General features: G+C 39.0%; 1 protein-coding gene across 2 annotated transcripts; it reads right to left on the bottom strand.

Moving 5' to 3' along the window:
- Positions 1-227: 227 nt before the first annotated feature.
- On the bottom strand, positions 228-24929 carry AMN1 (antagonist of mitotic exit network 1 homolog). 2 transcript variants are annotated; one of them, XM_035345065.1, is made up of 8 exons: positions 24763-24887; positions 19656-19734; positions 18422-18554; positions 14671-14815; positions 11376-11593; positions 8109-8165; positions 4179-4290; positions 228-3045 (listed from the first exon to the last, which is right to left on the bottom strand). In XM_035345065.1, the coding sequence occupies exons 2-8, from the start codon at positions 19691-19693 to the stop codon at positions 2972-2974; spliced, it is 777 nt and encodes a 258-aa protein (XP_035200956.1). In that variant the 5' UTR covers positions 19694-19734; positions 24763-24887; the 3' UTR covers positions 228-2971. The 2 variants fall into 2 exon arrangements, with proteins under 2 accessions (XP_035200956.1, XP_035200954.1); XM_035345063.1 differs by lacking the exon at positions 19656-19734 and having other exon boundaries at positions 24763-24929.
- Positions 24930-25787: the final 858 nt, after the last annotated feature.

Here is a 25787-nt window from a genome sequence, read left to right as displayed (position 1 = left end):
TAGAGGAGGCTGTGAGAGGCTCAAAGTATAGCAACTTGAAGCAGAAACCGAGGTTTTCAGAGCAGCCTTGCAGGAGCTATAATCTTCAGCAGTTTACTATTTAATAAGCAGTGATGGAGAACTAAACATCAAAAAATGGAACACAATGCCCCTCCAAGTATCCAAATAAGAGATGATGGGGGGTAAAAGCTTATAACTGAAAATGTAGCACTTGCTCATAAAACCAATGCTTATGAAATAGAAAGTTTATGAACAATCAGCTGTACATCATATGACATTCAGATGTTATAAAATATAATTTAACAAGTTTTCAGAAGTATCCAAACAGAAGACTTACAAACCTCAATATTCAAAACAATACATAAATATCCTGCGTGTTCACCCAATAATTTATACCATCCAAGTATAATGTAGAATATGAAGTGGTAATGCATACATGTGATGTTCATCTCCCACTTCACCCCAGCACTCTTAAACATTTATTAAAAATGACTGATTTAACCTGAATCAAAACAGATTCCAGTAGAATTATGCTAGTAACAAACCCATAAGACAGCAGTCTTAAGCTCTGGAAGTGAAAGATTTAGCAGGACTTACACATTAAACTTTCAAATCTAAGAATACAGCGTAACATATTGCAGTGTTGGAAGGCTTTTGTTGTTGTTTTTTTAAGCACAAGGTAAGGATACAGCACTGAGTTACACATTTAGAAGAGACTAACAGGAGAACATAGTAAATCTGCATGCATGTTTGGGGACAATGCAAGCTGCATTTGCCACTGACGTGACAAATCCAAGGTTACATTAAAAAGGGGAAGGACAACTTTGCCAGTGGAGTTAGCACTGTTTAAGTGCCCTTTGCTGTTACAGGCTTCAGTGGTCTTCCCCATGTAGCTGCTTTACATATCCCCATGTACAGTTTTCTTTTTGATGTAGCACTTGAAATGAGGCTGGCAACCACCACTGCACACTGATACATGTCCTGCAGTAAGAGACAGGGGAACTGGGCTTGTTCAGCTTGGGGAAGTGAAGGCTCTGGGGGATCTAGCAGCAGCCTGCCCATGTCTGTTAGGGGGCTATCAGGAAGACAGCCAGGCTCTTCCAAGACTTCTATCATAAGGGCATAAGATGAAACTGAATAGGGCCAAACAGGATAGAAGGATTTTTTTTTTCCATCATGAGAGCAGTTAAACAGCAGAACAAGTTACCTGAGGTTGCGCAGGCTTTCTTCTCTTCAGCTTTTCAAGACTTGGCCAGGTAAAGACCTGATTAAGCCGGTCTGAGCCAGCCCTGCTTTGGGCAGGGGGCTAGACTAGAAACTTCAGGGGTCCCTTCCCCCTTGATCTAGCTTATGATTCCACTTAATCTTTTTGGGGCACCCTTCCTGAAACCAAGCCAAGCAGATAAATTACTGCATACAAGCGTTAGGGATTTATGCACCTGAGTTTGAAAATTACGCTTTTGGTTACACAAGAACAAGATCTCTAAATGTATCTGCTCTTCCATAAGCCATATAATCAAGAGAAGAACAGAGATCATTGTCAGATACCATAATATTCTTTAACATTACTGGATGCAACATATATATCTTCCATGCAATTTGACCTGAACTTGAAATAGACTAGAAGACTGTTTTATTTCTGTAACATTTTAAAGGAGTATTGGCTATGGCAGGTGTTAAGTTATAAACATATTCCTTATGCTTGCCTGAACTCATGGGTTTGTAAGTGTCATCAGATCTGTGAGACCTCCCTAGCTAAACCCTGCTATGTCCAAATACAGAATAGCAACGTAGTGTGCTGCCTGCTCTCTGCATATCTAGAATTACTAGTGTTTTTAAAAGTTTAATGTTGAAAACATACAGGTCTCAATAGAAATTCTACTGCTTCAGCGAAGCCAGTGAGCATAACTTACAATTGTGATAAGAACACTGCTCCCTCATGTAATAAACTCATCCCACATTTCTAAAATTTAGTTTAAAAAATGACTACAATTGCACAACACATAAATAGTCGTATTTTTATCATCTGGAGGCCACTGGAAATGTAATAAACTGCATACACCAGAACATAAACTCTGTTGAACTCTGCCATCCTAAGATTCATGTACTCAGACATTGTCTGATCCTACTTCACTCACAGATAGGCTTATGAGGACCAATGTTTTGTTCCCTCCAATGATTTTCACAAAGGAATGTAGGGAAAAGCCAGAGCAAATGACTATTTGCCCATGTACAAGATTATTTTATTGGTCATAAGCACTATTCTGAAATATGTTAAATCACCACACTGATTTCAAAGCTACTTTATGCTTACATGTTCACAGACTGTATTTTTGGATGTGTAAAACTCCTGTAAACATTTGATAGTAAATAAAGACAGAAACCTTTAGCATCAGTAACATCAAAACAAAAGCACCTACAGTTTTTCCTCCAGGCTGATAAAAAGTACACAGTAAAAGGAGATTGTTACTACATAAAATATATTTGCACTGCTATTAGTAACACTTCCATTTACTAGTTCTCTCTGCTGACTTTTGTCAAATTAAAGTCCCAACTTTGCAGACACTTCTGTGTAAGTATTAATATTATCCGTGGGCTTGGTATTTTTAATTGCAACTACCCTCTCAGATTACAAACTCGGAACAGATACTTATTAATACTGGATTCATGTAAGTAGCTAAAATGCTAAAAGTGACAAATCTGATCGTTCAAGGAGGCTGAGAGATGACTGTAATACTGATTATCGTTTTAACTTTCCTCTTCATGGTGTATGACCAGTGATGCAAAGTACAAGCAGAGAGCCCAGGCTCGCATGCAAGGACAGGAATGGCGACAGAGACCTCTGGTGGGAAGAAGGAGAGAAGCAATCTGGAAGTAAAAAAGCCACCAGCTGTTTCTCCGAGGTGCTTGTTCTCTGAAGCAGCTCTCCCATCTGTAAACTTTACACTCATACATACGCAGACAAAAATAATCAGTAAATGGTCCACGTCACTTGCTTGATTTTGTTTGATACAACTAGCTGCTCTAAAACATCTCGGGAGCGATCTACAAAAGAAAAAAGGAATTTCTTGTTATTCCTTCAGAAAACATATTGATGGTTCGATCACAATTACACTTGATGTATAGCAGTAATTTCAAACCATTCTGCTCCTTCTCCACTCACATAACTGTAAAGCATCACCAAACAGCCAAACATAAAAAACGTAGATAGGTATTGGGAGAGTAAAGTCTCTTTTTCCTTTTAGAATTTAATGAATACACTCAAATGTGATTAACTTCTGTGTCCCGCTTTTCTGTTGGGCTACACTTAGTAGGTTTCATCTTTCAGAGGGTTAAAGAAGAGGAAACTTCAGTTAACTAGACAGCAAAACTACACAAGACAGTGAAGAAAGCATTGCTTATTCATACCTGTTTAAGTGGCTTACTCTTTGTACAAGTTTCAATAAATACACAGCTGTTGCATTAATGTAAATTAAATTTTAAAACCAACCATTTCAATCACATAATACTCAGGAAAAGAGAAGCTATGGTTCTTATTTCAACTTTCTTGAGCGTATTTAGCACTGTAATGCCAATAGCTTAATCTTTTTATGACTTCATAGGACTTTGTTCTAGATTGCTTTGATACGAAAGTCAAAAATCTAGTTTCATATAGAGTATTTATTAATCTGTGATGTCTGTTGTCAGACAAGAAAGAATGGGAAAGTATGTAACACATTTGGAAAACCAAGAATGGAAGAGAGAGCAGCCAGGAAACTTCAGAAAAAGCTGTTCTATACCTGGATCTGCAATTGATCAGTCTTTCCTAATTGCACTGTAATGACGCTATGTTAGTGACAAAAATGTGAGCACAGTCCAAGACAATAGTAAAGATATATTAGGTTGTAATTTTTAAACATGGTAAAATATTTTCCTGAAGTCTTCTCATCCACTTTGGGACTCCATCACCATGCTGAGAAGAAAAGAACAGCAACAGGAAAACTCCCTCTCTGGAGGCTGCCAGGTTTCAAAGCAAAACTCTCTGATGTTTTGAAAATCTCATTGTGCATTTATTATGTTATCTAGCAAGTTATTACATGTATTGCATGATTTACAAAGCATGGTATGATTTCCCAGAGAGCAAGAATATGCTGTCAGGAAGTCATTACTCTTCCCACTCCCTGTGTGATTTGACCCACCTGTTATGAGTGGACATCCATGGAAGAGAAAAATGTGTATCTTTGGACAACAAGTCAGGACTGCTTCCACAGCAACATCAGTCAGATTTACGCAGCGTTCCATGTGGATCTCCTGTCATGAACAGAGTTTAAAAAAAGCCTATCAGGGAACCTATAGTTTTGGGAGCAGAGCTTTCATCTGCTCAAACATCTTCAGAGATCCCCACCCAGAAGAAATTATGACCTCCTGTTCCTCAGTGCATTGACCCCTTATATGGCCCTGTAGAGACCAGGAAACATGTTCAGGAAAATTATGACAGCTTTTCTATCAACTATCAAAACTAAAAACATAAAGCTGACTTTTCTCCACATATGTATCTCAATATAACTCAAATGCATTCAAGACAACTGAAAAAAACTCTTCAATGAGATTCTACAGAGTTCGAGATCCATTAGTTTTCCTATGACACACACTCCCCTTCTGATTTGCTGCCCAGGAGAACAGATCCCAGACTGATTTCTGGGTTTTCCCAGAACAGGCATGATTCACCAGTCTCTACTGGAAAAACTTCTATATAGTAAAAAGTTCCTAAATTGCTACTTCTAAGACTAGCCACCCATTCCCTTTGTTATCATCTCTCCTTTGAGAGAAAGTTTTCTTCCAGCATCACATTTGCAGCCATCACTCTTTGGCAGTCTCTGTATCTGAAGTAATCCTCCTTTCTGGTAGCGTTTACCCGTATGGCTTTAACAGGTTATCATTATTTTCTTGGTCTTGTTGTTAAAATGGGTGTTATTTAGACTATTTTATGTATCCATAAAGAACATAGAAGGAGAAATGCAGAAAATAGAATATTAGAGCTGATGAAAATAGGATCTGGAATAATATTCTTTGGGTGCCCCAAATATGCACTATTTATTGTGAAAGTCTCTTTCAAAATGATGAAATCCAAGGATCTTGAAAGAAAACAGAAGTGAAAAGGACCTTTTGTAACAAATGCAATCTTGCACAGAATGATGACACACAAAACAAGAACTGTATTCACAGAAGCAAGATACACAAAAGCTGGTATAGTTTTTAGTTCATTATAATGAATAAGTGTAGTGTGGAATCTGAATGCTTCTGAATGAAGTAAGAAGATTTATAAATCTGCCTATTAGTTAAGAGCATTTTAAGACACTCATTTTACCGTGTGCCAGACATTAGATCATTGCACCTTAGCTTTATGACATGAAGCAAAGGTATGAGGATCATGACATAAAAAAAGAAGAGAGACTGAGACCATAGCAAATAATTCCACATTCTCTATTAAGTTTTCCTCAGTGGTTATAAACCAGAGCCCTAAGCTTTTCTAGTTCTTTATACTAACAACATCTGTTTTAGAAATTATGTGATTTCAAAAAAAAAATCTTGCTTTATTAAGGTGGGACCCTTCCCCCTGCCAAATGCAAAAGCATTTAAACATATGGCTTTTAAGAGACTGGAAGAAAGAACTAAGCAGAGGAAAACAAACAAAATCCATACTACTGTTGAGTCTATCTCCCTCTGTATCATGTCTATCCTAAAGGACTTTTAAAAACATCATCAAGCAGGTACATCCCAGTCTTACATACAGGGAAGCTATGTCAAGAAACAAAATGGCATGAAGTTTTCCATTAGTTCTTCTGAAATCAAAGCTAGCATTATGGAATTCTAACATGATATAACAATGGAAAAGAAAGCATATTTTTTGTACAAACACTCGCATGGGCTGGACAATTAGCCACTTTTTAAGCAAGACCTCATTTAAGTTAGAAATCAAAGGTAGAACAATTGATGCAATAATCTTTAGGCTCTAGCAGATGTAAACAATTTTATTAGACAAACTGAGGATTTTCACATTATTAGTTCTATTTATGATCTCACTTTATATCTCAATAGTAAGCATGATGATCAGACACTTTTCATTTTAAAATACTTTCTCTTCCAAATAAAGTTCTGCGATGGTTTTAAAACTAAAAGAGGGTTAGACTAGATGTTAGGAGGAAATCCTTTCCCATGACGGCAGTGAGGCACTCGCACAGGCTGCCCATACATGTTGTGGATGCCTCATTCCTGGAGGTGCTCAAGGCCAGACTGGATGAGGCCCTGGGCAACCTGGTCTGGTGGAGGTGTCCCCGCCCCCGGCAGGGGAGTTGTAGCTAAATGATATTTAAGGTCCCTTCAAACCCAGGCCATTCTTTGATTGATTTTATACAATCTTTTACCTTCTTTACCTCAACACTGCTTCTCTTCCCCAGTCTGCCAAGTTACAGATTCATGGCAGTCCAGGGAATACTTCAGAATTTCTAGGAAAGGTGACTAAGATATGCAAACCTAATGCCAAAAGGCTTTAAGTTTGCCATGCAGCTGTCTTCTCCACTGGGAAGGTTTAAAAACCTTATGAGTCTGAGGGATTGTCTTGTACTCTTCAGCTCTACTTTCTATCATGACTTCTCTCTCTCTCTCTCTCTCTCTCTGTTCCCTTCTGCATGCATTTGAAGTATTTCCTGTCCCTGGAGTTCCTAGAAGCTTCTGGACTTACTTGTGTCCACCACCTCAACCTTTCTTTAATACTTAGAGATGAAGCAGGACTTATATAAGCTACCTAAGTTATTCTTTCTGATCTAGTACTGCTTCCACAGGCATCCATGCACAGCAAGAAAACCTGTTTGCTTTCAAAGAAATAGTAGCAACAGCAACATGACCAGGAAATATCAGAGGCCACATTTCATAACTTGGCAATTTTAATGAAAAATAAAATATGAACTGATTTTCTATTGTTTGAAGAAAAAGGGCTTACACACAAGAATATAATTCTCTATAAATTTTGGACAGTAACAATACAGAAGAGGTAAGAGAATACTGACAGAGCAATTGCACTAATGTTGTTAGAAAATAATTCAAAACCCTGTAGATCTACCTAGCCCCACTCTAGTCAACAGCAAAACCAAAATTTATTATGAAAAACTTATGAATATTTATTACAATATTTGTGTTTTAAGAAATATTCACTGAAGGTTTTTGAGCATGACCTATTCCAAATCAGTGATACACACTCCTTTGTATTTGTAGGCTGGATGTAAGAGGTGTCTTAAGAAGAGCTTCTGCATATTGCTACAGCTAATGCTGTAAGCAGCTAAAAGACAAAGGTATTTTTGATATTTCCAATAAATTTCTAGTATTAAAAAAAAAAACACTTGTTGCCATAGTCTGTAAAATATTTCACCAGAAACTTGTCAAGACCAAAATTTTTTTTCTTTCTTTTTTAAATACACTATGAGCTAGCAAGAGTATAACTTGTTTCCCACCACAGTTTCTATAAATATATACCTTGAATTCAGAACCACCCTTTAAGATAGCAAAAATACTGAAACAGATTGGAAATGTACTGTATAGTAGGTCCTTTACACTCTTGGATGCCTCTTCACCATCATTTTATTACTAAATCTTTAAAGGATCTTTGTACAAAGACATGTTCATTTTTTGTAGTTTCTTTAATGAGTTCTTTACCTATGCAGAGGTGCTAACTGATTTCTAAAACCCATGAAATTATCCACATTACAAATTTTACCTGAAAGCTCAACAGAGCCAACAGGTAACTCCAAATAAATCAAGGGAAAAAGTTAAGCAAACATTTGTATTTATTATGCACTTCTCTAAAAACACCACCAGTTAAAATAAACAAGCTATATTCAATAAAAGATAACTCATCTTGAAAAGAAACTGTGGTTGTCAAAAAACTGATCTGAGATAGTTGTACAGATAGACAGAAAATAAATATTTAATTCATAACCAAAACCAGGGCAAGTGTGTACACAATGGTAAAATTCAATAACAAACTTCCTTCAGAAGAAATAATAATAATGCTACTAATAGTAGAAATGCCAGTATTTGCTTTTTTCTTTTCTTTGTTCGGTTAAATAGCTTACCTTTAAATTCTTTGAACACACTCCACTCACTAGTGCTATAACGCCATCATCTGTTACCTAGAAAAAAACGTTATTAACACAATGGATTAAAGCTCAATTCTTCAAACATGGCTATTTGGGAAACATTTGTATAATAATTTATTCACTCCGTGCAGTCACTGAATACATCTAACATTACTATATTTTCTTCCCAACCAAGTTTGTAGAGAAAATTATCCAAGTATGTTTGCTCCTGTCTAGTAAGTACTTGCATTATACTACCAAGTGATTCACCCCAGCTTTTCTATTGGGATGTTTCCAACTGCGCAACTATTTTTTAGCTTCACTGACTCATTTAACAGTGGGTGCACTACTATGGTCTGGGCATGACATTTTTATTTATAAGGCACTTCTGCTCTACTTGGACCAATTTCCCTGCTGTTTTCATGACTGCTAGAAATGTTCTTGAAGGAAGTTCCTCTGTTAGGAAAACAGAAGTAATCACAGCAGCCTTTTATCTGCAGTCTTACTTTTACTCAACCTGAAGCAAACCAGCTGCTTAAGACAGAATTCCCTCAAGCAAGCAGTCTTAAAGCACTCATCATATGCTTGCACTGAAAGGTGTATTGAAGTGATTGGCTACTGAAAGCCACAAAACAACTATTACCTGCAAGAGAGAAGAGAAACACAAGAGACTTTATTTTCCTCAGAAAGAACAATTTACATCTCTTCTTCCGAATTCATTAAACTTCCTTCCCATTTCCGATAGACCTTGTATTAGATGACTGGAATAACAGTCAAATATACATAGTGAGGCTCAGCCAAATTTGACAGCTAGAATCCAGAGACCACGAGCTCCATTTCTGTTTAGGGCTTCAGTACTTCCATTGCACAAATTGTCTCACTGCCCACTGGCCATCTATTGCAAGTCTGCTGTACAGAATGGTAATAGTAGGGGTCAAACCAGTGCAAATGGAGAATGAACAGGAATGTCCCAGTGTGAAGGTACACAAAGGGCTATAAGAATAGAAGGTACTGTCAGTATCTAGCTTAGCAGGTCATCAAGCTGACAGCACATTTAGCTTCTCAGGACTCCCACATCAGAACACAAAGCATAGTAAATGAGTAAATTCTAATAAATCCTATATTTGGGACAGAATGGAAAGACTAATCCCTGTCGTTTCTTAAAAGTTATAAAATGACACATCTAAAACCAGTACATCCTTACTAGCTCAAGTACAACTCGAGTTAAGCGATGAAGGTTTGATAGCCTGCATTCCTTCTCCTCCACACCATCAAAACAAACTGTGATCACACTTAGTGGTTGGTGCCTGAACACTGGACAGACCATCTGAATGCTCTCTTGATGACTGTGAGTATATGGTTACTCTCATGCTGTCATATCAAACCATTTCTAATTATACAAAGTCCTCTCACTTCCCTATAAGGGGAATTAAGCATTGCTATGCTACTCCTGCGGTGTTGCAGTACTGTTTCCTACACTATCAAGTACCTAGCTGAATTGTCTGTAATACTGCAACTGCCCATCCTCATCAGGGGGTGCACTCCTATACTGAGGAGAAACCACTTACAGTTAGTATCAAGCCACAGTTCTATCAGCTTCTTGGTATAGGCCAGTTGTCACCAAACTCCTGCACAACTAACAAAGGTTTACATATTCATGTACCAGCAGTTAAGCATATAAGCAACCCAGTTGTATTCTATATGAGAAGTGTCTGGACAGGTAAAATAGCTAGCCAGCAACATTCCTGCTTTTGCCAACACATTTTGCAGAGAATTAAACAACCCTGCACAGAACTGTAGTTTGCACAGCCCCTTCAGGTAAGATTCTTCCTGCAATTGTTTGCCATATACCGAATCAATGAACATTACAGAAGAAATGTACTGCTTAATTAGTGCAGGGATTAGGACTTTTGAGCCTGTATTCCTACCTGTTAACACTTCTGGGACTTAGAGCAGACAAGAAGTACAGCCGAAGGCAAAGGGTTTGTGTAAAAACCCTAACTCAGAATGGTAACGTAAGTACACTTACTCATAAGCATAAACAGATTTCTTATGCAGTCCCAAGCTAGAGTAGCAGAATTCTTCAGGCCAAGCTTCCATTTATATATTGCGTGTATGCAGGGGACACAGCGCTACACCTTCTTCTAAGTTCAATCTTTCTCTTGCCTTTCCCACCCTATTTCTTGTTATTTTTGTACCAGTCCTTGTAACTTCTGCTTACTGTGTTTCATCTCTCTGCAGTCATCAGACAAGACTACTTTTAGAAATGGTTACACCACTCTGTGGCATTTGGACCCTTTGTAGTCTAGCTTACATCTGTTTCCTTGAATTTGTAGTGCGTTGTGCCCTTCTTTGCCTGCTCATTAACTTCCAGCTTCCTCACTGCTTTATTCTTGCACACAGGTTTGCCAGTTCCACTTAGAAAAAAAGGGACTTTTGATGCCCTACCTTTGGAAAAACTTAAGAGAAGAATAGCATCTAAAATATGAACCTGTTCCATGTTTTCCAAATCTGACACTTCATTATGAATGCTTCATGTATGACTCACATTCAAGTAATCACTCGCCACCACAGCCAACTGCATGCTACGCTTCATTATCTCAACAATTCCTTTCATCCACTTCATTATCTGACTATAATTATAAAGCCTGTATTAGTATTGCTGTTGCAGCTGATTCCCCCTTCTCATGCTAAATACTAACTGCTGTTAAATCCTCTTATCTGTCCTTTCCAACATTTTTAATGTCATTCTTTCCCTGTTGATTCCGTAACATAACTCTGGCAAGCCATTCAGTAAGCAGAGTTGCTCTTGAACCAGAACTAGTTACGGAATCTTTACTTCTACTCTGGGCTTATATTGGTCAATATGTTATATTATTACAGTTATTCAGGACAGCTTGTCTTACCTAAAAGATGATGATAATTTTTCCAATGTTTTACTTTCTTTTTAAGAAATATTTTATAACTTGAAGACAATGACTGTACTAAATAAAGACACTGAAAAAAAGTCTTCAATATTAGGTGGATTCTAATAAAACATACCTATGGTTAGCTCACAATATATACTGTAATACAGAAACAGTGTATTTTTCTGGTTACCGACATGCAAAACGTATCTATCTTTAAGAGGAGGAAGGTGGAAACAAACTGTGGTCTTAAACCTGCTTCGGAATAGATCTAAAAAGATCCTGTTTCAAGTTTGCCACGTCAACCATAAATAAATAAAAAAACAAAAGTTAACTAGCCAACTGCCACCATAATTACCTGAGTAGATGAAAAGTCCACACTGTGAAGAAATTTGCAGTTTTCTCCTAGTGCCTGCAGAGAAGCATCCATGATTCCTGAGCAGCTGCCCAAATTCACTATTTGTAAGAATTGGCAGTTGAGTGCAAGAGCAAGAACTCCACTGTCAGTTATGTCGCAGCACCTTTTGAAAGACGCTTCACGCAGGTAGGGACAGGATAAGGCCAGGGCTATGATACCTATCAAAGAAACAGCGATTTAAAGGATCGGTCTTTTAATTTATTTTTTATTTTATTTTATTTTATTTTTTGCATAAACACCCTGCTGAAACCAATGTACTGTCTTCTGGTCACCAACTGCTCAACTTTCATCTTATGCCATGCCAGCAAGATTCCATTCAAGGAGAAAGAAAACGACAATACCAAACAAGAGTGGAGACCTGTTAAGTGGCACTGCAGAAGAATGCCAAAGTTGATAAAGATTTCTAAATGCTGAATTCCCTTCCATAGTGCAGAGGGATGCCTGAGCGATGTTATATACAGGAAGTATCATCTCAGTGAGCGCATAAAAAAAAGCCAAAGGTTTGAGATGCCTCTGGAAATGATGTTGCAGGTGCATCATAGTTTTGATGATATGGCAGGTCTTTCTAAGAACAATGTCCATGCATGCAACTGAAGTATTTCAGTCATCTGGTTGGTATGGTTACACAGGCAGTAGGTCCAACTGCATGGAAGCATGTGATCATAAAGGCAAGTCAGAGAAAAGCTAGAGGATGGCAAAAAAAATCAAGTTAAAGAACATTATGCTGTGCTGGAAAATGGGCACGTGAAACTTTCAGAAACAGGAGATGGAGTAGCATGTTGGAACAGTTAGGATGGTGGTGGAGTAAACTGCTTCAGAAGAGAAAGGAGACAATAGGATAGGTTGAGATTTGGGAAACTGAGGTAGAACAAGTAGAATAAACTGAAAAAAAAAAAGGCAATTTTATAGATGAAGCAGAAAAAAGGAATAGATATTTTTGGTCTTTTTCTGAAATATTTTGGCAGGTCCATGTACAAGGAAAGTCCTTGCTACGAAGTACTAAAAATACGGCCACCAGAGCAAATCCAGAAAACAATATGATATACAGTCTGTAATGAGATCTGCATCTTAGTTTCTTACCTAAGAAGAAAACAACTCTTAACAGGTAGGAGGGAAAAATTCACTGGTCAAGCTGGGATGAACGTAACTACGTTCATCCCAGTAAATTTCTCCCAGTAAATCCTTACTGGGAGAAATCACAGACAACTATGCCAGACACAGAAAGATGCACAGACTCAGGGAAATTGAGGTGATATTCTGCTGGCTCCTGATGGACTCTACTTGCTGGAAGGTCTGGATTCTGGAACACATTCATCTAAGTAGTCTAACTTAAACGGAATCTGCTTGAGTAACTGGGGGAGCTGCATCAGCAAAAAATAATTAAAAAAAAGCTTTGCACTGTAGAGTGATTGCCCCACAGGGCACAGCCCCACAGCACCTGAGCTGAGTGAGCAGAGCAGACTGATGATAGCACTGGCTCCCAGTGACAGTCCAGCAAGCATCAGGCAGAAAAAGCAAGGTAACAGGTCATGTCCAAGGCAATTTCAAGAAATCCAAACAATAGTTCAGAAGCAGGACAGGAACCACTTACACCTACGACAGCCCAAGCCAGGACTGAGGGCCCACGGGCAGCTGGTTGTTGCAGCTGAGACTAGTCATGGCCACTAAGGTCTGTTGGTGCCCTCAGGACCCTGAGGGCTGTCAACAAACAAAACATTTACACAGAAGTGTCAGGAGGTTGCCAATAAAATAAAAATACATGAACTACGGTTGCAATTCATGAAAGGAACTTATTTCAGAGACCATGGAAACATGATGACTCCAGCTCCACAAAAAATTACATACTTTCTGGATAGAAATTAGAAGTTGAATGTCATTAAGATATTTTACTGCATAAGAACTTCAAAGAACGGCGGATGAAATAGTATTTGGGTCAGAATAACTTTGCAAAGAACAGCAGAAAAGACAGTAAGGGGATACAAATTTAGATAGAGAAACAAGTACTACTAGATACTGTAATAAAAGACATGCTTCACATGCAACCTACAGAGCAAATGTTTCCTAGTAACAATAGTGCTCAGATATTCATAGATGCGCTAGACAGGTTTCTTAAGAAAAAAAAGTTACCAAATTATTAAGAGGTAACACTTCTTTGAACTGTTCACATGTACATTATTGAGATGAGTGAATATGAATTGTTTCAGCTTAAATTAATAGCTTTGTAACTCTGATTCACAGTTTAAAAAGAGCTCAGTTTGTAAGCAGGAAAGTTAGTAAAAATGGATGGACTAGAAACTTGTGAATAAAGAACCAGTCTTCCCAGTTCTATTTGCAAGGCAATCAGGAATCTCCAAATAGAGGAAAAATACACAAAGAGCTCTATGCTTAGATGGTACCTTAAGAAATTTACTAGGTAGCAGTGGACAGATGAAAGCATAATGGGAAGACCATCACAAACTATATCTTAGCAGTCAAGAAGCATAACAATGAGGCGACATTAAAATCAGTCAACAAACTTAAATACTAAGTTAAACTTTTTTTAGTTAAGTAGAAAGATAAGCACATCAGTATGCAGTGGAAAGAAAAAACAGAAAAGGCTGATCTAAAGCAAGGAATATATTATCTCAAAAATAATTTAATACTTTGCTTCAATTTTCAATAAGGTTGAGTTAATGATGGAACAAAGGAATAAGTATAATGAAAAGACAGAACTAAACTTGTAGGAAATAAAACTCAGCAAACTTTATCCTTTCAAGCTAGTAACTCCTGACACAACTTCAGGCTGAAATCCCAAATCTTAAAGCAAGTTAAGTCTTTCAAGTCAGGAGAGATGCTGTAAGCTTGCTTACTAAAAAACAAATACATTTAATTAACATAGGGGAAAAAAGTAGTCTAGGAATTCACAAGCCTGAAACTTCAACCCCAGAGGTACTGGAAGTGCTCTGGAACAAGTTTTGAAGAGGGAATAATTAGAATGAAGTGGAAAATATGATCCAATGTACCATAGTTTTATCAGAAAACTAGTATTACAGTAACCTGATAGCTCTCTTTCGCAAGATAATCAGTGCTCTAGGCCTATAATTTACACAGGTGAAGTTACTTTTAATTAGTATTGGTGTGACATTGGGGATTTCTTAAAGCAATATTTACCCTAGATATTTCTGCAATTTACTCCGATCTAACAAGAAAAATAAAACAGAAATAGGATCCCACTTATCTGGCATAGATAACATACCTTCTGAAGTGATTCCCAATCTGTTTTCTTTGCAAGAATTTAAGTTGATTTTTTTCAATTGCTTGCAGTTATAAAGCTGCAACAATGCGTTATCTGAAATATCACAGTCTCGGAGATCTAGAGACTCCACAGCAGGATGCAATACCTGTAACAGAAACCTACCACTTCAGTCACATTCTGCTGTGTCATACATAGACCATGCACAGTATAAAGCTGAAATAGCTGTATTGTTAGACATCACACAGAACTCTTAAAATACTCACTAGAGGATGGGGTTGGAGAACTGAATCTCTAAAGAAAATATGCTACATTTGCCACAACAGTATGAATGTTCAGCTTGTGATCACATCTAGAGTAGGAACACGTTAACACAACTATTTAAGCAGTGTAGGTACTATTCTGATGGTATAGTTGTTAACACCAGTGGCTTCAGTCAGCACAGATGTGTTTACCAAAGATAATATCCTCAAACTTACTAGCACAACTCTGATGGCAGAAAGCTGAAGTGTAAATACTGATTGTAATCAAATCTTAAATCTGCGTAAGAGATAAGGGCAAGCTTCAAAGCTATTTTACCCCAGAGTATTTTTCTCAACTACACACACACTCTTTTTCTTATAAACAAGCAAACTCATTATCATAACACGAGGATGTTTCAAATACTCATAAAATAGGCTCTTTAAATCCCACAAGACCACAGGTCTTCTTCTCTTCCCCATGAGTGCATGTATAGAGCTTACACCTCAAGTGATGGAAGCCATCAGTTTTTAGTAATAGCCATAGATCTTCCCTTTAATTTCAGTTTTGAGGAGTCTCACTAATTTTTATTATATAATATTAATAACCCCTCTTTCCATTCCATGTGTCACTGTGCAAACAGTCTGTATCTTTTCTGACCAAAAGGTGAATGTTAGATCAAGTTTTGACACTACCTTGTGTTACTCCCTTCAGCTTGTCATTCCCCTCCTTATCTCACAAAGATAAAAGCATATGGTAAATCTCCATATGCAAGCAAAGGTAAGAGCATAGCTGACAAGTTTGCTAAAGGCCTACTCTTTCTCAGTTTCACCATTCTAAACAGATATTATGAAGATATTATAAGGAACACCGTTCTTTTTTTGTGCAACTATACAAGATATTAAGTTACATAAGCCTGCTGAAAAAAAAGCAAAAAACTTTCAGTAGACTGTAATTGCAAAATGAAAGGCAGACATAAGGGAGGGTTAACAACTTTTTTCCTCAAATGCCAGAAGCCCCAAACATGTCTCCTTATGCCATAAGACCACCAACATATCCCATAATAGGCTTCTGAGTAGTTTCCACAAGAGTAACAATTCTTATTTCAATCATATTGCTGAATTCACATTTAATGAACAAATACAGCCAAAGCCAGAGAAGACGTGCTTGAAGCCTAAGTGATCCTCAAAATTTATTCAAGATACTTTCCTTGACTGTTGGCTTTCTTTCACAATTCCAAATTGCCTAAGACACAATAAAAGTGAGCAAACTGCTGGTTTTCACGTGAGAAGTCTTGTAAGAGATTAAGACTGCAAAAGGGGAAAAAGAACTATTAGATGGATTCTAAATTCTGAATGAAAAGCAACATTACTATAATACTGTCTTTTTAAAGTAGCTAGAGTATGAGTTTCCCTATCCAATGATTTTTCACATGTTCAGTTATTACTTAAAGGTTTGCTTACTTTTGTTATTCACAGGTTCATATTCATTGAATACATATACTAAAATCTAATTTGTCCCAGAGAGGTGGAATTAAGATAGAGTTAAGGATTGTTTTGATGCACAGGAGACTGAAGTACAGACATTTCTTGTGGACAAACGTTGAAGTGCTTTATGTATCTTTATAGTAAAATTGAGCTGTAATAAGGAGTTTAGCACACACACCATGGAAAGACGCTTCAAGCAAAAAGCAGAGTAAAAAAAGAGATGATAATACAAACCTAGGCAAGAACAGGAAGGCAAGAGATGATCAGAAGCTTATTTCTAAGTGCATGGGAACAGAATTTCAACTGCAACAAGTTTAGACCTTAAATAAAGTGCTGGACAACACCAAAGAAAGGATGCATGTAAAGGAAATGAGACAATGTAGCTTGGAAAAATCCAAGAGAACAGATCTGCCCGTAATACTGTGAAAATTATAAAACATAAGTGCAGGAGGGAAGCAGTAGCAGAAACAGAACATTCCTTATCCGTACAGAAGCCAAATTGAGACATTGCAAATATACAGAACATAAAATACCTAGATATGTATGATGCAAGCAAGGAACAGTAAGAGCTAAACATAAGTTGGTTTTGCTACACTGAACAAGAAGAGTATCTGCAAGATGAAAGAACAGGAAAGCTGAAGAGCAAGACAGTGTGGAGAAACAGTAGGAATTCAGAATCATAAAGGTGGCTAGCATTTAAAAAAAAGTCCAAATGAGAAAAATAAACCTGGAAACTGTTAGGAAAGAAGGCTAGCATATACCATGTTCAATAAAAGTTATTACAGGCAAGGAGAGGAGAGAATTGCAGGAAACTGTAGGAACAGAGAAAGGAAAAACATATGAGAAAAAGAACCAACATAGAATATCCAAGTATCAGATGGAAAGCATGGTTCCTAGAGAAGGCAGTGATCAACGGCTGAATGCAGACAAAGACAGATGAGATTTTGCAAAGGGCCAGACAAAAAAAATATAATAACTTAAGATATCCTCAGTCTGGGAAATAACTGGAGAGTTTAACTTTTTTTGTGCATGTATACACAGTCATATGGGTATAATTATATGCTTATCTTAGGATGTTTAGAGAGGAAAACTTACTGAAAACATAGCCAAAATCAAATTTTGTCAACACAAACTTGACAAAATATGATAAAGAATACAATGACTCTGTTGAAGCACTTGCTTTTTTTTTTTTTCCCCAATTAAAAATGGTACATCCTAAAGATACAATGTTTTGTTTGCAAGCTTTCCCACACTACTTATGATTCTGTGTCCAATCTCGGTTTCACTATTCTGACTCTGAGAAACTGATACTGTTTGCTGCTTACAAGTTACGGGTAAAAGCAGGAATGAACAGGGAGTCATTCATTTCCTTTTTCACCAAGGTCAACCTTTAGCTCTCCTCATTTCTCACACCTCCCTGTGAAACTAAACAAGATAACAAGACAGATACCAGAACAGACGTGTCCCTCAGTTTACAGCTGAAGAAAAGTCATTAACCAGTTTCACTTTGAAACACTGACAGACATCAGTGAGCAAAAGGGATGAGAGAATGTGAACCATCTATTTCTAGCCCTAGCATAATCGTATTTCAAAGAATCAAATAAATTATCCTGAGATCATGTCCTTAATGTCAAGAACATAACAGAACCCTAACAATTTCCTGAAATCTTTTAATTATAGAATTATGCACCGGCTTTTTGAATCATACTATACTCAATAACAGACTGGTTTACAGTAGTCTAGTTTCTAGTACTGAATTGGGGTGATGTAAGTCAGCTGATAACACAGAAGTCAATTATCTCTGACTGAAGGATGGGAGAATGTTTTTCATTTACTTGTCACTACAATCATTGTTTCTAATACAGAACTATTAGCATTACAGGATGTAGGAAAAAGAAACAAAAAAAGGTAAAGATATGGACAGTGTAAGCAGCCCTGAATTTATCCATTGTCTCACATAAAGAATTGTATTTAGTTCATCCTTATATATTTACTACCACAGACTATAGTTCTGAATGGATTCTTACCTCGCTAATATTTGAGTCTGTTATTTGCCCTTGCATGCTCATTAATTTAATTATTTTATCTTTTATGTTGGGTGGCAACGGCTTGATATCTGCAATATATCTGGAAACATTCTTTGTCAAACACTGAATGCATCTGAAATAAAGGAAAGATACAGTACAGTCAAAAAAGGCATTACATATTATAGCAATCAAGCCTTCAGATGTCAAATTTTGCATCCAACTGTGCTGCTTCCAAACCTTATTGGGTCCAGCTGTTCCATGCTACCACCAACTCAGTTATTGCCCTTTTGGGTCAAGCAGCTGATCCTTCCATCCAAGTGCTCCCCAAACAACTGCAGGAAAAAATTCAGCCTCATTCACTTCCCTCACCAACACAGCTCACCAAAATGAGTTTGCTGGTAGCACACTTGGTAGCCCTAAGAAAAGCCCTTTCACCTGGTGAACCTCCAGACAGCGGGCAATAAAAGCTTTAGTTCATACAGCTGGTTTGAGGGAAGGGACATCCTTCACCTCAGTTACAAAAGCAAAGATTAAGGAGATTACATTTTCAACTGTAATATTTTGTTCACTGCCTAGTTCACAGTAATCTCTTAACATGAATGGTGCTGTTTAACCCAATGCTTAACCCTTCCAACCTTTTGCTTGAAACTAAATCTGACAGCAGAGGACTGGAAACTGTCACCTAAGGCATACATTTTTGAGTCTTAGTAGGGGCCAAGAAGTTACAGATCAACGAGCCTGTGGTCTACAAAGTGGATTAGTCAAATAAAAATCCAGTGGGCACACGGAAAATATAATGTATAGGGGAAAGTGAATCCACGAGGAGTTTTACAAGGCATTCAAAAAGCCTCAACAACATTTCTTTAAGAAACTAAGCTGCCTTGGGATGAGAAGGAAGGATCTTGCACAGAGGAACAGCTGGTTGAAATCCTACTACAATCAGAAACACTGGTTGGTTTGACTCAGTATAGCCTTTGTTTTTTAGGCCTCCTTCTCCTTCCCCCTCCTCCAATATGCTTATTCTTCAGAATGATTTATCAACCTGAAGAATACAGCCTATCACACTCACCAGGCCAGAGACTTTGAACTAAGGGTAACGCCAACATACACTCCTCCACCTGCATTTTCTTTCTGTACATGTGACATCCTGCTCTGCCTGCACTTTTGGTATTCAAGGGCCACAACTGGTTCTCTGTTCTGAGCAATCTGGTCCCCTGGCCAGAGACTGAAACTTACACAGTTTCCACCACGAGATACAGCTTCAACAGACATTGCAAACTAATCTCAAAGACAAACAGGGCTGAAGCATTTACCTGAAACAGAAAGACCGAATAGAAATACATTTTTACTGGCCTACTAGCACTGCACAATGCTGGATAATGCTTTAAGATCCAATTTGAAATGCTGTACTGCCCCTAGAACTTTATCTGTGTGAATGTAAAAAGGATCCTTTCAGTCAGAATACGTTATTAAGAGACTCCAGATGGAACGGAGCTTTTGGAGAAAACACGGAGAACTTCACTTAGGCAAAATAAAACAAAGAGAGCAGTATTATCCAGATATACATGGAACAGTACCTATGTGGAACATTTGAAATAATGATTTTCAAGATCCAATACACAGAAGTGTAATCACTTACATAACATTGAGTACTACAGAGGGAAACCAATCACACAATCCTGTCTTTTTAAGACTCCTAAGGCGCTGTAACGTATCATAGGACACATAAAATGGTAGCGTCCCAAGTTCTGCAACTGCACATTACAATCACAGACTCACTGAAACACCAGAGACAATTCCAGGAAGAGCTTATGAATGCTTCTAAGCACTTACAACCATCACCACTCACTCGCATGCTCTGAAACAACTGCTAGTCCTTAGAGAAGGAATCACAAGTCTCTGAAGGAAGAGTTTATTTTCAAAACCAAAGTCCCTAGGTAAGTGAGGAACATAAGCTAGCATGAATCTAACCAACATCCAGAGATAAAGGGAAAGGTAACATTCTGACTTCCAGGTAATGCCAAGACTAAAAAATGTTACAGCAGAGCAAAATGAAAATTGAGGAAGGCTAGCATCGTACCATGCCCTGTTGCTTCAAACATTAGTCCACATAAGCAGCGCTGAGCTTTGAATTGACAGTTCTGTTATCTACTGATGATAGATACCTGAATTAAATTCCCTACCTCAACTTTTATTTTTAAATCCTATGCACAAATTTTGAAAGGAAACATTACTGTCCTACAAACCGCTCTGCCTTTGTAGAATTAACACTTTCCTATCAACCCACCCTTACTTGGAGCAAGGTGGAGCAGCTCTTATAACTGCACAGAAACTCTCAGCCTGAGCTGGCATCTGTACTTTTGCCACCTGGGTGCATGCAGCAATGACAAAGATTGGTAAGTAAATAGTATAACGTATTCACCTGGCAGACAGACTTTTCCCAGTCTGAATGAAAAACTAAAAACCACTGACCCTGTTTTTCATGGGCAAGGAAAACTGAGCAGTGCATTACTCCTGCAATGACCCAATAAAAGGCCACTGCTTCATTCAAAACCCCAGCTTATTTTATCCTGTTCCACATACCAGACTTGGAACACAAATTGTTATAGTTTAGACTTGGGTACAAAGTGTCAAAAACATACCTATTTGTTCCAAAAAATGTCAAGGGGTGCAAAGCAGAAAAGGTCCATGATCCTTAACCTTAACAGGGTAAATGTGTATTTCCAGTATATAAAACTGAAATTCAATCTTTATAGCTAGTTATTCTACAAACAGTTCAGCTTACATCAAGGTACACCTTATATTATGTCATATGGAAAAGAACAGCAGAATTGATGACAGAAGTGGAATGCATCAGAAGAAACAAACCAGAAGAATGGATACTAAAATAGATGATAAAATAGATGCATCTGTCCTGCACTCTTTAGGATTAGATAATTTATATTCATAGCAAGACCATAAAGTGACCTTTGTTTTGAAATTCAGGCTTTGCTTCTGCAATCAGTTTTCATTCACGCAGCTGTACCCATCTGCAAGTGTTCTGATACCTTCCTTCAGACCTTAGTCTTCAAAAACTCTGACAGGTTGGGTAAAGCACCAACCTGCAATAGGCTGCCCACCTGCTACTGACATCTGTTACACAGGAGCTATCTACAAACAACACAGGGAAACAGTCATAGCTAAGCAGTACTTAACTTCATGTGTGGAACACTTCTTAATCATGCAGTGACGATCTTAATTAAAACACCTTTAAATCTGTTGTTTGATCTGCGTTACTCTGAGGTTCGTTTTTGATTGTAGAAACTTTCTTGGTTCTGAGTTCATGTCTGGGCATTAACAAATCATCTCTTAACACCTGCCAGGGCTGTGAGAGCCTTGTAACAACATCCTCCTAGAAGTATGAGAACTAAAGCTGTTATCTGCCCCAGCTGCCTTCACTTCTCCCGTAAGCGTTGTTGCTGCCAGGCATCCTCCCTCCTTGCCAGGCCCTGAAACTCAGATGCTGTCAGTTTTCAACCACGCATAATCACATACACCAACCACAATTTTGGTTTACAGCAACGTGCTGGCCTTTAAACTGCATCAGCTGGGAGTGCATGTGCTAGTTGATCATTTCTCACCTTGGGAACACAGGAACTTCAGAAAACAGAAGCTACTATAGGATATAACTTGAGGGGCAAGAAAACAGTTCCTAAATATTTCCCCTATGACACTGTTGTGCAAGTGAGCTCTGGAGTGCTAAATGCTCTTTTGGGGTGGGGGGAATAGGGCAGCAAGCAGCAGATACCAAGAATCAGAAGAATCACCTGTATAAATGCACTTTCAGGTTTGGAGATGTTAAAAATAATGCCCTTATTGAAGGGACTACTATGCACACAGGTCTGTTTCAGTTCTTAGTTTCTGCTAGTTAAAACAAGCTTAAGGGTTAGCCTAAGTAAGAAGCTTAAAGTGAAGATGGCCATCACCTGATTAGTGTAAGACACTAAACAATATACTAAAATTAATTATATTATTAAAAATAAATCCATGCATTACTTTCAAGTATTAATCTTACTGGTATAATAGTTATAGTATTAATATAGAAAATCACTACAGCACTACTAATTAAGTAGCATAAAATAGGTTAGTATCCAATCAAAAGTAGAAATTGTTAAGAGTATCAAGCTCTACAGTACATATAGGGAGAAATTACTAGGTCTAAGATACAAAGCTAATCAAGAGAACGTAAGCACGTAATGTAATGTATTATACACAGAGTAAGGAACAAGAAAACTGTTCGAGTTTGGAAAAAAAAAAAAAAACAACAACAACAAGATAACTGATTGTTATCAGCACATCAGCTATTATTACACATCACTCAAACAGAATGTGAAGTCCAAACTGCAGGTGAAAAGCCTAACCCCAGCCCCCTTGTCTGCCCAACTTTTAACCGCGCCTTCCTCACGCTGACTCTAAAACTCGCAGTTGCACAGCAAGCCGTTCAGCAACTGATAACAAAAATTCACCTGACTAAAGCTGTGAGGTCACACAGCAACACTGCCAGAACAAGTGGATGAGGGCAGCAGTAGTCTAGAGTTAAACCAAATTAGATTAAAGTTTAGTAAGGATGCCTGTAGCGGGTACCTGCAGAAGACACTATAATGAGGAGACAGCAATTTCAAGCAGAATCCAATCAGTCTCACCACATGCCTAGGTTTTAGACATCCATATATCAGTTTGTGTGAGCACGGCATAACTTGAGCACAGAGCTGGACTGCCTTTAGCTCATTCCTATGGAGATGTGTACGAGCGTAATGCTTTCACTGAATCTTGGTGAGTACTAGGTGAACATGGCTGACCAACTGTGACATAGAAGCCTGTACGTGGCTCCAACTCAATACATACAGGTTACACCATCTACATCCCTTCTCTTGTCTCATCTAAACGCAACATTACTTTATGTGGCAGCAGATACGATGAACAGCAGTTTGCTTCTTAGAAAATCTTATCAAAGCTCTAAAGACCACAGCAAATGTGAACCTCACCACTGATGTGGTCTGTCCAGCATGCTGACCAATGTGAAGGGGCTTGTCTGACACTGCAACAGCCAGTGTTCCCAGCACCACACGGGTTATAGGATTACCATCTTGTCTTCTACTACTTTACACAATAAACCAGTTAACTAGCCTTGAGTATCCACACCTAATGAGATCTCAAAAAAAAACGGCACCTCCTTGGTGCAAAACAGCACCCTACTTTTGGCTAGGGTGAGTCAAATAGCCTTTCTGAGCCTTTTTACTGGACTATGTATGGAACCTACCCTGTGAACAGCCCTTCTCTCGTGATGGCTGTTGACTGAGTTGCATGAAAGAATGGGCAAGCAGTCCTACAACACCTACATTTTAGCCACAGAGTAAACAAACAATTTTTGGCAAGTTAGATTCATCCAGATGGAAGCAAATTGTCACCAGATATTGTAGTACATAGAAACAACTGCATCTAAAAACAAAACACAAGCTTAATTTTTGTGTCCCTTGTGGATATTAATGGACTAACCCAGCTGCATTTGAATTGGGAGCTGCAATTTTAGACTGACTACTTAGTTCAAATTTGCGGAAAACATTCCCCAAACAATGCAGATATATGGAAATTGAGCTATGTCAAACCTTCTAGTTACTTTTTAACTGTCTCTTGCCACTGAGCTTGAAATTTAGCTCGAGTAAAAAGCATATAATTGCATCCTTATCAAAAATCTGGCAGACGTTTTCAGAGTGCATTACTGATTTGAAACATAAAGAATGAACCATTTAAATTATGTTTTCACTGTTGTTGCACCTTATATGAAACCATAGAACATTTACTGGCTATACCAGGGCAATTACAGTCTTATCTCCAGTGCCCTTAAGGAAGAATAAGCCTAACTATCATTTATTTTCTTCATCTGTCAAACCAAGTATTTTAGCCCTATCCTTTCTCTCCCTCCTAAACACAAAGGAACCCGACAGAAACACCTCAGAGCAAACCACCATCCAGGGGTCCCACCAGAGCCAGCAGAAAGCAGGGCTCCTCAGCCACCCCTCCGCAGGCAGACTTGTCGAGGACCATCCTGCTGCCCGCCTGCCACACCCTGCCACCTATTCCGCACCGCCTGCCAAACCCTGTCACCCTCCCAGCCCACCTCTCAGCCACCAGTGGCTCTCGCCCCTGCCAAAGGCTTGCCAGGCCCTGTCACCCCGGCCAACCCTTTATCCACGCCCGCCCCGGGAGCGCTGCCATTCCCCAGGGGAGGGCAGCGGCCAGAGCCGCCCGGCCGGCCCTCAACTCGCCGGCCTCCCCCGGGGAGAAGGGCCGGCGGCACTCACAGGTCCAGGAGGAGCTGGACTTCCCCGCCGGCACCGTCCCAACCGCCGCTGAGGCGGCTCATGGCGACGGCGGGGCACGGGGAGCCGCTGCGGCCCAGCGGCTCCGGGGAACGGTGCCGAAATGGCGGCGGCTCCCCCGGGGAGGCGGGCATGATGGGAGATGTAGTCCCGCTGCAGGCCCGCGCCGCTTCGCCTCACGGAGCGGGCAGACGGACCGTGAAAAACCCCGAACGGCGAGAGGGGCGCGTTTAATATTTAGCGTTCAGTATTTTCCCCAGCCTACACGAAGTCTGGGGGAACCTTGGGTAGGTTAGAAGGCTTTGGGCAAGGTGCCACAGCTGTTGTAACCGGGATCTTTACAACAACACATTTCCCTCATTTTTACTCTCGGTGAAGTCATACCACTGAAACACAGCAATAGCATTCCTAATCCCCACTGACCTGCAGAATCCTTGTAGCTGCAGATGATCCATGGAAGAACTCTACAACTCAAAGCAAATGAGTTATAAAGTGGGTACGTGGTTTATTTCAGTGCTGGGTGCATGCGGGATAGCTCCCAAAGGCATACACAACAATTTGCTCAGTCACGTTCTCTTTTATCCCCTAAAATATTACATATGCATTAAGTTCACAACATATACATGCATATTCATTTCCTAGCCCTGCTTTGTACGCTAGTTATCCTTCTGTCCTTGCGTAGTACTCTCTGGTGGTCATCAGGATGAAGTAAAACGTCTTCATCACAGGTGATTTTTTCATCTTGTCTCCTCGAGGATGCTCTCTGAGCCCTTGGCCACAGTCCAAACAATAAGGTTGGTTTGATCCGGTTCTCGGGGTCCCAGGGGCTCCTGTTATCTCGAGGCCCTGCAAGTTTGGTATCCCTCATCCTGTCCTTTTACAAATGGCCCCCCTTATCTCTGAGCCCTTGGTCACAGTCCAAACCATAAGGTTGGTTTGATCTGGTTCTCGGGATCCGAGGTGCTCCTGTTATCTCAAGGCCTTGCAAGTCTGGCATTCTTTCATGC

Source organism: Oxyura jamaicensis, chromosome 1, assembly GCF_011077185.1.
Source record: "Oxyura jamaicensis isolate SHBP4307 breed ruddy duck chromosome 1, BPBGC_Ojam_1.0, whole genome shotgun sequence".
Classification (NCBI taxonomy): domain Eukaryota; kingdom Metazoa; phylum Chordata; class Aves; order Anseriformes; family Anatidae; genus Oxyura; species Oxyura jamaicensis.
The sequence above is the reverse complement of the archived record's forward strand: the minus strand, read 5'-3'. Positions and strand labels throughout refer to the sequence as shown.